At 43.0% G+C, this 12,837-nt stretch overlaps 4 protein-coding genes across 4 annotated transcripts; all 4 read left to right on the top strand.

The window, feature by feature from the left end:
• Positions 1-23: 23 nt before the first annotated feature.
• LOC137902657 (trace amine-associated receptor 13c-like) lies at positions 24-1,148 on the top strand. The gene is made up of 2 exons (XM_068746745.1): positions 24-196; positions 341-1,148. The coding sequence occupies exons 1-2, from the start codon at positions 24-26 to the stop codon at positions 1,146-1,148; spliced, it is 981 nt and encodes a 326-aa protein (XP_068602846.1).
• Positions 1,149-2,153: 1,005 nt separating this feature from the next.
• LOC137902332 (trace amine-associated receptor 13c-like) lies at positions 2,154-3,223 on the top strand. The gene is made up of 2 exons (XM_068746415.1): positions 2,154-2,326; positions 2,413-3,223. Exons 1-2 carry the CDS (start codon positions 2,154-2,156, stop codon positions 3,221-3,223), a joined length of 984 nt encoding a protein of 327 aa, XP_068602516.1.
• Positions 3,224-5,274: 2,051 nt separating this feature from the next.
• Positions 5,275-6,340, top strand: LOC137902301 (trace amine-associated receptor 13c-like). Its single transcript, XM_068746383.1, has 2 exons — positions 5,275-5,447; positions 5,530-6,340. The coding sequence occupies exons 1-2, from the start codon at positions 5,275-5,277 to the stop codon at positions 6,338-6,340; spliced, it is 984 nt and encodes a 327-aa protein (XP_068602484.1).
• Positions 6,341-11,352: 5,012 nt separating this feature from the next.
• Positions 11,353-12,493, top strand: LOC137902506 (trace amine-associated receptor 13c-like). The gene is made up of 2 exons (XM_068746592.1): positions 11,353-11,522; positions 11,671-12,493. Exons 1-2 carry the CDS (start codon positions 11,353-11,355, stop codon positions 12,491-12,493), a joined length of 993 nt encoding a protein of 330 aa, XP_068602693.1.
• The last annotated feature ends 344 nt before the right edge of the window (positions 12,494-12,837 follow it).

The following is a 12,837-nucleotide window of genomic DNA, read 5'->3' as shown; positions in this document are numbered from 1 at the left end:
TTCCTCACCTGTCTTCTGTGACGATGGAGACACTGGAGGAAACTGAACTCTGTTATCCTGAACTGTTCAACGCCTCCTGCTTGAGGCCGAAGCGCTCACCCTCTCAGGCTGCGCTGATTTATATTCTGCTGTCCTTCATCTCTCTGATCACCATAACTCTAAACCTGCTGGTCATCATCTCCATCTCTTACTTCAAGTAATGTATTGATTTAAAAAAACAGTAATAATCTGGTCTAGCTATGTGTTGATTTAAAAATAATAATAATCCAAACATTGCTTTTATATTTTACTTTAATATAATGTCTACTAAATACCATCCTTTAATTCTTTTTTAATGCAGGCAGCTCCACACCCCCACCAACCTCCTCCTCCTCTCCCTGGCTGTTTCAGATTTCTTCGTGGGTATCCTGATGTCCTTTCAAATTCTCATGACAAATGACTGCTGGTTTCTCAGTGACCTCATGTGTGTTGCATTTAGTGTTTTAATGTACAGTACTCTCTCTGCATCAGTCGGAACCATTGTGCTCATATCAATTGACCGCTACGTGGCTATTTGTGACCCTCTACTCTACTCCTCTAAAGTCACTGTGAGACGAGTTACAGTCTGTATTTGCCTTTGTTGGGGCTGTTCTATTTTTTACATCACTCTCCTAATGTACAACAACATGACTCAAAGAGACAGGTATATTTCCTGCATTGGAGAGTGTGTGATTGTCATTAACCACATTGCGGGAGCTGCTGACATTATTTTGACCTTCTTCGCTCCTGTCACCGTCATCATATTTCTGTACATGAGGGTATTTGTGGTTGCTGTGTCTCAGGCTCGTGCAATGAGGTCTCACATTTCAGATAAACATTCAGTTAATGTGTTTGCCAAAAAATCGAAGTTGAAAGCAGCCAGGACTCTTGGCGTCATTATTGTCGCGTTTCTGATATGTCTTTGCCCATATTTTATTTCCTCTCTTCAGAGTAACGGCAGCTTCTTTATTGCTACATCTTTGCCTTTAGAGAATTGGCTGTTCTCCTTGAACTCTTGTTTAAACCCAGTAATCTATTCCTTCTGCTATCCCTGGTATCGGAAATCTATTAAGCTCATTGTCACATTGAAGATATTTGAGTCTGACTCCTGTCAGGCCAACGTGCTGTAGACACTGTATAATGACATCGTTTTGTGGAGATGCGTCAAATGTTTGTATTAGTATTTAATGATGCCACTGAAGATACAACGACAGTGATCTGGATGCATGAAAAATATTAGCATTATATTAACTCATTGAGTGCCAGCCAGTTTCAGCTCAGTTATATGGTGAGTGCCCCAGTTTTCATGCATTTGTCCCGATTTTCTTTAGACGTGAATGGCACTCAAAGAGTTAAGTATGCTGAATATTATTACGATTTCACTACTACTTTTGTCTCAGTAGGGACCATTGTGTTCATACCAGGACTCTTCGTGGTGTTATTGTTGTATTTGTGCCCTCTGTTCTTTAAATACTGCACTGAAAAATATTGATCACATGATATAGGACCAAAAGGCCACCTATTGAGTTAAGCTCAAATTAATACATAAAGAGGAATCATTTACGAATAGTTTGAATGATCATTTTATTAAATCTTTGAGAATTCTGTTGAAGTCATTTATGTTTTTCCATCTTCTTTATTGTCTGAGTTTACTCTCTTATTAAAAGGAATTGAAATGCTAACTGGTTTGTATATGCACATTCTGTACCTGCGGTTTCTTTAGTCAGCACCTTTTATGATCCTGTCCTATTTTTCTCCCAAGTTGCTTGATTTATCACAACACAATATTAAAAACCACACCATTACAAAACATACAGGTGTCAGTGTAAATGTAATAAAGTCGAACTGATGTGATCATGTCTATTTGTTTAAAATTCTTGCAGCCAAGTTCGGAACATTTTTGAGTCAAAAAAATTACGTTTTTAGAATCTCGAATAAATTGTGCTGTAACATAGCTGTAGCCATACGCCTCAGTACGTGTGTGCTGCGATTGGCTGGAATCACGATGACCCCAGTAAATGTCGAGTGGTTCTAGAAAACGCATGGATGGGCGGGAGATCAGAAGAGTTATATCAGCTGCGCAGAGAGTTCGCACAGCTCGGCAGCCTCTCGCTCCATTTCTGTTTTCTCTGATGATGGAGACACAAGATGAAGCTGAGCTCTGCTTTCCCGAACTCTTCAACGCCTCCTGTAGGAAGCCGAAGCACCCACACTCTGACGCTGTGCTGATTTACATTGTGATGCCTTTTACCTCTCTGCTCACTGTCATTCTCAACCTGCTGGTCATCATCTCCATCTCGCACTTCAAGTAATCACTGTTTTTAGCCTTAGCCGTTAGATTGTGCATCCTATATACTACAATAATAATAATTGTGTTCCTTTCTCTGAACGCAGGCAGCTCCACACTCCCACCAACCTTCTCCTCCTCTCCCTGGCTTGTTCAGATTTCTTTGTCGGTGTCCTGATGTGCTTCCATATCCTGATTTCAGATGGCTGCTGGGTTCTCGGTGACATCATGTGTGCTTTATATACTATATTTGGGTTTACCACTAGTTCTGCCTCAGTAGGAACCATGGTTCTCATATCAGTCGACCGCTACGTGGCTATTTGTGACCCTCTACGTTACTCCACCAAAATCACTGTATCAAGAGTTACAACCTGTATTTGCCTTTGTTGGCTCTGTTCTATTCTATATAACGGCCTCTTGATGAATGATAACCTCAGTCAACTAGACAGGTATATTTCCTGCATTGGAGAGTGTGTGATTGTCATTAACTCCTCAGCAGGAATTGCTGATATTGTTTTGACCTTCTTTGCTCCTGTCACCGCCATCATAGTTCTGTACATGAGGGTATTTGTGGTTGCCGTGTCTCAGGCTCGTGCCATGAGGTCTCACATTTCTTCTATCACATTTTCTGGAACTGAGTCTGCAAAGAAGTCTGAGCTGAAAGCCGCCAGGACTCTCGGTGTTGTTATTGTCGTGTTTCTGACATGCCTCTCTCCATATTTTATTTCCTCTCTTCTGGGTGAAAACAGCTTGTTTACGGCTGCATCCGTGCCTTTACAGAGCTGGTTTTTTTACTTTAACTCTTGCTTAAACCCAGTAATCTACGCTTTCTGCTATCCCTGGTATCGGAAATCTATCAAACTCATTGTCACTTTGAAGATTCTTGAGCCTGACTCCTGCCTGGCCAATGTGCTCTAGAGACTGTGTAAAAGAGACTTCTTACAATGTTGACCCTTCACCCTTTACCAGGCTGGTGACTATTGTCGGTAACTCGATTTTCTCCATGACACTGAAACATTTTGAAAAAGGTTTTGACAGAAATCAAGTTTTGTTATGTCCTCCAATAACACATGGGACAGGAGTCCAGTCCCTCGAAACATGATGGCAAATGTTAAATGACATGGCTTGGCAGTGTTCTCTGGGTGTTAAAGAGTTAAAAACTTTGCTTCAGGCTTTTGCTGATCAAACATTTGACTTTCACTAAAGGCCTCCTGCTGCATTGAGTGTAGAGTGGAGTTAAATCAATGAGACCTTGATGAATGTTGACACACTTGGACGATGATGATGAATTTATTTATTAGATAGAATGTTAGAGTACAAGTACAGTCACACAGTAGCATGTATTACAGTACAAATAAAGTCGTCAAACATGCTGTCTAAGAGGAGCATTTCAAAAAAGCCCTTGCGGTCTTGTTTCCGTTGAAAGTCCTGAGTACATAAATCATCGACATTTAACAATACAATTTTCACAATACAAATAAAAATAAAAGCTATATTAAATTACTTAATTGATGCAAAATAACATCAGAAAAATAAAAATAATTTTACACCACAGATGCAAACTAATGATAAATTTAAAATAAATTACACCACAGATGCAAAATGACAATGAAAGAATGGCATTCTGGACAGGCATTCTGGCGCAGCATTAAAGACGCTGCCCTGGATGGATGGACAGTCACGTGGAAATGTTTTGGGCCCCTTCCTAATTTATTCTTGTTTGTCACACTTATGTTCAAAAATGTAATTTTTTAAAAGAAATCTGAATATTAGACAACAATTAAACAAAGTAAATGAAAAGTACAGTTTTTAAAGGACGGTTTCACTAATTATGGGGAAACATAAAAACCTTCCTTGTATGACCTGCTGAATCAAGAAATCACCTAAATGGAAACTGTCTGATTGTCATGACTCTTTAAAACTCCAGTTTATTTATTTTTATCTTTTCATTTGAGTATTTTTCTGTGATAACGTTTCCTGTCATTGCAGAGCGTTCTGCACCTCCCTGAAGTTGATCCAGTTCATCCACTTCACCTGTGTTACTTCAGCCACCTGCTACCCATCTCCCAATCAGTCTCGGCACTACATATGTTCTGCTCAGCCTTCAGCTCTCTTCCAGATTGTTAGTGTTCATACTCTTGTTTTCCGCCTGTTTGCCTCGTTCCCATTTTGCCAGATCCCCGTGTTCTGCCTGTTGGACCGACGACCTGGCCTTTCTTCGTTGTCTTTTAGAAACCTCTGCTTGCTTGAATAAACATGAACTTAAGTCCCCTGTCTGTCTCTGCTCCTGTCATGCTTTCGGTTTCCGTTGCTGTCCGGGTTTATCAAAAGCGTGACACGCGACACTGACAAAGTGAAGCAGACTAAATGATGCCAAAAATCAACCACCATTTGAGAAATGTGAGCACAAAATGACAAACGAAGCCCTTGATGGCGCTCGATCTGGAAAGGGTCGCAATGCCATTCCAAAGGCTTCGGGACCACTCAGGGCCTCGAAAGCCGTTACCCAAAAAACGGAAGAAGAAAAAAATCAAATGGTGAACGTTTCTCAGATTGGCCGGCCTACCAAGATATATTCAATGAGCACATCGGCGACTTTCCCCAAGAGCTCACAAAAGAACCCAGAAGAACGTCTGAAGCAATGCAGGCCTCACTTAGCGCACTTAAGATTAATGTTCAGTGACTCCACAGATCACTTTTTAACCTTTGTCGAATGGAATGATTGTTTAAAAGTCGTAAGGTATTGTATTAAATCTCTTTTGACAAGGGATGAGTATCCTGTTAAAATTCAGATCCCATACGCCTCAGTACGTGTGTGCTGCGATTGGCTGGAATCACAATGACCCCAGTAAATGACGAGTGGTTCTAGAAAACGCATGGATGGGCGGGAGATCAGAAGAGTTATATCAGCTGCACAGAGAGTTCACACAGCTCGGCAGCCTCTCGCTCCTTTTCTGTTTTCTCTGATGATGGAGACACAAGATGAAGCTGAGCTCTGCTTTCCCGAACTCTTCAACGCCTCCTGTAGGAAGCCGAAGCACCCACACTCTGACGCTGTGCTGATTTACATTGTGATGCCTTTAACCTCTCTGCTCACTGTCATTCTCAACCTGCTGGTCATCATCTCCATCTCGCACTTCAAGTAATCACTGTTTTTAGCTTTTAGATGTTGAAATTTTGTCCTAGAAAAACAATAATGCATTGATACTTTTCCATCAATGCAGGCAGCTCCACACTCCCACCAACCTCCTCCTCCTCTCCCTGGCTGGTTCAGATTTCTTTGTCGGTGTCCTGATGTGCTTCCACATTCTGATTTCAGATGGCTGCTGGGTTCTCGGTGACATCATGTGTGCTTTATATAGTATTTTAGAGTTTACCGCTACCTCTGCCTCAGTAGGAACCATGGTTCTTATATCTGTTGACCGCTACGTGGCTATTTGTGTCCCTCTACGTTACTCCACCAAAATCACTGTATCAAGAGTTACAACCTGTATTTGCCTTTGTTGGGTCTGTTCATTTATATATAACGCTCTCCTAATCCATGATAACTTGGAACAACTAGACAGGTATATTTCCTGCATTGGAGAGTGTGTGATTGTCATTAGCTCCTTTGCAGGAGTTGCTGACATTGTCATGACCTTCTTTGCTCCTGTCACCGTCATCATAGTTCTGTACATGAGAGTATTTGTGGTTGCTGTGTCTCAGGCCCGTGCCATGAGGTCTCACATTTCTTCTATCACATTTTCTGGAACTGTGTCTGCAAAGAAGTCTGAGCTGAAAGCCGCCAGGACTCTCGGTGTTGTTATTGTTGTGTTTCTGACATGTCTCTGTCCATATTTTATTTCCTCTCTTCTGGGTGAAAACAGCTTGTTTAATGCTACATCCGTGCCTTTACAGAGCTGGCTGTTCTACTTTAACTCTTGTTTAAACCCAGTAATCTACGCTTTCTGCTATCCCTGGTATCGGAAATCTATCAAACTCATTGTCACGTTGAAGATATTTGAACGTGACTCCCGTAAGGCCAGAGTGTTGTAGAGACTGTGCAGGCAAATGTTTAGTGATGTCACTGAATGTACAACTACAAGGGTTTGGACAAATATATTTACCGGTAATATGTTATGATATGCATTATGTTCTCCCCGTGTCTGCGTGGGTTCTCTCTGGGTTCTCCGGCTTCCTCCCACACCAAAAACATGCATCTTAGGCGGATTGGTGACACTAAATTGCCCATTGGTGTGTTTGTGTCTGTTTGTCTGTCTCTGTGTTGTCCTGCGATGAAGTGGCGGCTTGTCCAGGGTGTACCCCGCCTCGGCTCCAGCTTGGCCCGTGACCCGATAATGGAAGAAGCGGTTAGAAAATGAATGAATGATATGCATTATAGTTTTTATTGCATATTTTCTGGTTGTCTATTTTGCAAATGCTCTCAAAGTATTGATCAGCTGACACAATGACTGTGGTTGATTAGTTCCTGTTCGGGTAGTTTAGTGTCATCATTTTATATTACTCACAGATCTTTTGGCCAGCAGACATTAAAAATTGAAAGTATACAATGCAATTCATAATTAACTTTATCTATAACAACATATGCCCACATACTGTTATACAAGTTAACGCAGCTCCCAGACACTTATATGAAATATCTGTAACAGTCTTTGATTAAAATAGCAAACAGATGCTGCAGGACAGCGTCCGTCTTTCCTGTCTCAAACAGCTCTGTCGGAAAAGCCTCTGAAAGCTAAACCGAAACTAAGTTCATTGCGTGTGTAACCGGCCTACAATGAATGTGCATGCATGTGCACACATCTTGTGCACATTTCCGTACTTTTGATGTCACAGTAAGAGAGATTTCTTCCAGAAGCGTTTCTGGACTTGATTACAGAACTACGCAGGATTGACTGGATGGTTTGTTGAGCTGTTTTTGGGTCGATACTGACCCAAACCCACCATAATAGTGTAGAAACATGGGAAAAGTGAGTTTTTCCTAATACAGGCCCTTTAATTAAAGTACAGTGAACTATGAATCAATTCCTTGTGTTTTGGGTGAGCTTTCACTTTAAGCAACTATTGCAACATGCATCAAAGCATTGAGTTGCATCACTAAAGTTTCAGGATGATGTAACCCAAAAGTCATTTCTGTCTTACGCAAGGATTGCATAATGTTTTGATGGAAAGGTTGGGTTTGTTTGTCATCGAGTGACACAAGTGTAAAAAGGTGTGAAAACTTTCTCTGCTTGACGACCATTAGGAGCCGACAACGGGCTGCACAGTGGGGACTGTTCAGCGTCTGGAGACAAATTAAATGTGACCGAGTGTATGTTTGTTTCATGTCTTGTGAAGCTACTAATGATCCCAACGTCTTCTGAGAATATGTGCGATGCAGTTACGAAACAAACATGGAGGTCAGTTTGTGGACTTTGTTCTGGACGTCTGAGTCCATTACATGATCCACACTGACACTGTTAATATTCTTTAAACATTTTCAATGGGATCAGGATTCTGGTGCGTGAAATCAATAATAGTTGACCCAATCATTTAACTTTAAGAAGAAGAAAAAGCTTTATTATTGTTACTGATGCTGCACACGCATAGTCCACAACAACACAATTTCATTTCCACCCTAATACTAAGGGCTCCTCTAAACAAACCACAGACATGCATAGGGACCACGTGACATGTGTGGAGAGGGCACAGGCTGAGGGCGCCACTGTGGTCTTTGGATTTCTGTCTGGTCTGGGGCTTGAGCCGGTGACCCTCCTGTTTCCGACACACTAAGCCACTGCGGTCCCCTTTGGTAACAGAGACATGATGAAACATTATAATATAAACTATTCCTCCTGGAACCATCACATTACAGTGGTGGAGTTTTTGACTCCTAATGACCCTAGCAGCTATGCTGCCGGGGGCAGTTTGCCCCTGGTAGGTTCTACCATGTCAGATTGGTCTTAGGTGAAGGCCCAGACGAAGGTTCTTCATGAATACAATGAATAAGAGTCAGTGTACCCGGCCCAGAGGGTTACCGGGGCTCCGCTATGGAGCCAGGCCCGGGTTTGGGGCCCGTGAGCGAGCGCCTGGTGGCCAGAGATGGTGACCTGGGCTCATTGTCCCGAGACCCCACCACCCACAGGAGGAGGCAGAAGGCTCCGGTGCAGTGTGGCTCAGGCAGAAGAATAAGGCGGGGGGCTTCGGCGGTCTGATCCTCGGCCATGAAAACATTTTTTTGGAACTGCTGCTTTATCCTCCTTGTGGGTCACGGGTGTTGCTTGAGCCTATCCCAGCTGACTACGGGTGAGAGATGGGGGTTACATCCCGGATGCGTCGCCGGCGCATCGCGGGGCCACACAAAGACAGACAACGAACCAGGAGAAGCCGGATGCAGACACGGAGAGAACATACAATTTACGAACCGAGAAACTTCTGGTTGTGGGGCAACAGCGCCACCCACTGTGCCACCGTGCCACCCTCCAGAGTCCAGATGGAAAAAAATAAATACATTGTGGCGCTCAATTCCAGTTTCAAGCATCTCTTGCCATCAGGCCTAAAAAGCTTCTCGGGGAAACATTGCATCATGAGATGCACTGAGACATGTAGACAGAACATGAAATAATGGGATTGAAATGTTAGCAGTTTAGGCCTTTTGGTTTCTGCTGCAGCTTTTGCTGAGGTATATTCTCAAATTTCCCATCAAGTTTTAGAGCCGATTGACTTTTTTGCAGTAAATGGCTCAGTGGGTTTGGACTTTGTTTGGTTACCGGAGGGTCACTGGTTCAAGCCCCGTGCTGGACAGGAATACAGACTGTGGACTGTCCAGGAGTGGCGACCACAATGGCGCCCTCACCCTGTGCCCTCACCCTGTGCCCTCTCCACACATGTCACGCGGTCCCTATGCATGTCTGTGGTTTGTTTAGAGGAGCCCTTAGTATTAGGGTGGAAATGAAATTGTGTTGTTGTGGACTATGCGTGTGCAGCATCAGTAACAATAATAAAGCTTTTTCTTCTTCTTAAAGTTAAATGACTGGGTCAACTATTATTGATTTCACGCACCAGAATCCTGATCCCATTGAAAATGTTTAAAGAATATTAACAATGTCAGTGTGGATCATGTAATGGACTCAGACGTCCAGAACAAAGTCCACAAACTGACCTCCATGCTTGTTTCGTAACTGCATCGCACATATTCTCAGAAGACGTTGGGATCATTAGTAGCTTCACAAGACATGAAACAAACATACACTCGGTCACATTTAATTTGTCTCCAGACGCTGAACAGTCCCCACTGTGCAGCCCGTTGTCGGCTTCTAATGGTCGTCAAGCGGAGAAAGTTTTCACACCTCTTCACACTTGTGTCACTCGATGACAAACAAACCCAACCTTTACGTCAAAACATTATGCAATCCTTGCGTAAGAAATAAATTAACTTTAGGTTACATCATCATAAAACTTTTGTGATGCAACTCGATGCTTCGATGCATGTTGCAATAGTTGCTTAAAGTGAAAGCACACCCAAAACACAAGGAATTGATTCAACGTTCATTGCACTTTTTTGTTTTTTTTGCACTTTAATTAATATAGCCACAAGCATCCGAAGGTGACACAAAACACGTTAATTTAATTTATATTTTTTTTCACACTGTTAAATTGCGACGTATCAAGCATATTTGGGATGACTGTGAGTTATGTACTGGTTGGTATTTGTGGGGGAATGTTCCAGGGAGGGCAGCACGGTGGCGCAGTGTCTCACAGCAGGAAGGTCGCAGGTTCGAATCCAACTTGCGGACTTTCTGTGAGGAGTTCGCAGGGGTTCACCGGTCCGCTGGAGCCTATCCCAGCTGGCTCCTGGCGAAAGGTGGCGTACGCCCCAGACAAGACACCAGCTCACAGCTGCATGTTTTTGGGGGTTAGGGGAACCTGGAGAACCCGGAGAGAACCCACAGAATATACAAACTTTGCACAGGAAGGAATCGAACCCGAAAAAACCTTCTTGCTGAAAGAAATGAAGTAGCTTTTGTTTAATCGCTGAACATGTGGAGAGATGCAAAAAGCAAGTGATCCAGATTTCTGATCTGCCGCTCCACTTCATTTCAGTGGATTGGTTCCTGGCCCACACACAGATCCTCCTGAAATGTGAACCGGATGTTTTCATTTTGAGTCATCCATATTTGAACTCATACTAACCAAACCACCTGATGGACATGGGTGAAAACAATCTTCCTGGTCAATAACTGGCATTTAACGCAATTAAGTTTTGAAAATCAGAATAATTTGGACTACCTTATCTGTCAGCTGTGCCTCATATGGGACGTCAGTGAACTGAGTGCACGAGTGATGGTTTAGTTTTGTTGTGGAGTTTCTCTTTTTCAATAAAAACTTTATCCACCGAGACCGATCAGGTGAGTTTACTTTTCAAATGGACATGAAACTGCACAGAGTCCAGATCTCTGCAGTCGATGGCAAAGGATGGGCTCGGACCTGGCATATTTCAACACAGGCTTAGTTGTGGTGTCAGCAGGGCCTCGAAGGGCACATCCCAGCAGAGTGAGAGCAGTTTGAGCTCGTCCACACACAGATTAGGAGAAGTGTACACATCAACTGGTGAGTTTTAGTTTAATGCACAGTGTACTGGCCCGAATAGTGACTTCTTATCTATTAATTCAGCCGAGCTTCAATCGAGGTCTAGTTTTTCAGATGTTTTTTTTTTTTTTATAAATGACTGACACTGGGCCGAAAAATGTCTGATTGATCCAGATGCCTCTTTTTTGGTGATCGTTCACATCTGACACAAAGATGCTTTTTTAATAATAATAAAAAGGAAAACAAATGGTGATTAAGTGAATTGTGCTAATTGTAGACTTTACACAAGTAGAAGGCCGAGCTCTGCTAAAGCCGGCCTGCTGGTAATGTCAACTCGGAGAAGGAAGGAGATCAGTCTGAAAGGAAACAAACAAATTACCACTGGGGGGGGGGGGGGGTGTATTTAAGAACTGTGTGGCAGACAGCTCAGGTCAGAAAGCTGCTGGAGCAGCTTCTCTCTCTTTTTCTCTCTCTCTCTGATGGAGACCATAGCAGAAGGTGAACTCTGCTATCAACACCTGAACAACTCCTGCAGGATATCTGCTCAGCCTCATACGGAAGACCTGCTGATTTACGCCCTGCTCTCCTCTGTTTCTCTGACCACCGTGACTCTGAACCTGCTGGTCATCGCTTCCATCACTCACTTCAGGCAGATATGACCCTCTATATATTGTTCTGTTAATTATATCTGCGTGATGACCTGACCTTTTGTATGTATTGAAACCGATGCAAATGTAATACAAGTATTCCAGTGCTACGCGTCTCACATGCGCCATGCTGCCATTCTCCTCCTTCAGGGAACTCCACACGCCAACCAACCTCCTCCTCCTGTCTCTGGCTGCCTCAGACCTCCTCGTGGGCCTCCTGCTGATGCCGGTCGAAATCATCTACATAGAGACCTGCTGGTTTCTCGGTGACATTCTGTGCACTGTGTATTATGTGATTGACTACATCATAACCTCCGCCTCGGTAGCCAACATGGTGCTCATATCATTCGACCGCTACGTGGCTATTTGTGACCCTCTGCATTACACGGCTCGAGTTACGAAGAGAAAGACTCAGATCTGTGTGATTGCGTGTTGGTTTTGCGCCATCATCTACAGGATTCTCCTCCTAAACGATCACCTGGCAAAGCCCGGTAAGTCCAACAGCTGTTTGGGAGAGTGCGTGGTTGTAATCGAGCACATTGCGGGGGTTATTGATCTTGTGTTCACTTTTATCCTACCCATTACCGCCATCATAGCTCTGTATGCAAGGGTATTTGTGGTGGCTGTGTCTCAGATCCGTGCTGTGCGGGCTAATGTTGCCGCCGCAACGTTCCAGCAGTCGGGGGTGCAAATTGCAAAAAATGCAGAGTTAAAGGCAGCCAAGACTCTCGGCATGGTTGTGGTTGTTTTCCTGATCTGTTTCTGCCCGTACTTCTACCCTGCTCTGACAGGCCAGGACATATCAGTCAATGCTTCATCTGCAGCCTTTGAAATCTGGCTGGCACATTTTAACTCCTGCTTGAATCCTGTCATCTATGCCTTTTTCTACCCCTGGTTTAGGAAATCTATTCGACACATCCTGACATTTCAGATATGGAAGCCTGGCTCCCGTGATGTTAAAATACTGTCGTGAAACTGAGACGATGATGAGGAAGAGAACGTGATCTACTGTTTTATTCTATGAGGAAATACATGAAGGAAAAACGTGTTGCCCCTGATCTGCGTACTGTATGTGTATAACTGTTTGTGTATTATATATATATATATATATGCACTGATATTTGTATGTGAAACCTTGACAGATCGTGTGGCTCGTGGTTATTATATTAAAGCATGTAAAATAAAATAAAAGAATGCATTCGTTTAATAATTCTAAATTAATATTAAGGTAATTCTATTTTTAATGTTGTTATTTTGAACAATTATTTCATGTCTGTGGTAAAATCTTTTTTGATTAGGCAGCAGCTGACAACATCA

Source organism: Brachionichthys hirsutus, chromosome 12 (assembly GCF_040956055.1).
Source record: "Brachionichthys hirsutus isolate HB-005 chromosome 12, CSIRO-AGI_Bhir_v1, whole genome shotgun sequence".
NCBI classification, from domain to species: domain Eukaryota; kingdom Metazoa; phylum Chordata; class Actinopteri; order Lophiiformes; family Brachionichthyidae; genus Brachionichthys; species Brachionichthys hirsutus.
This window is presented reverse-complemented; position numbering and strand designations above follow the sequence as displayed.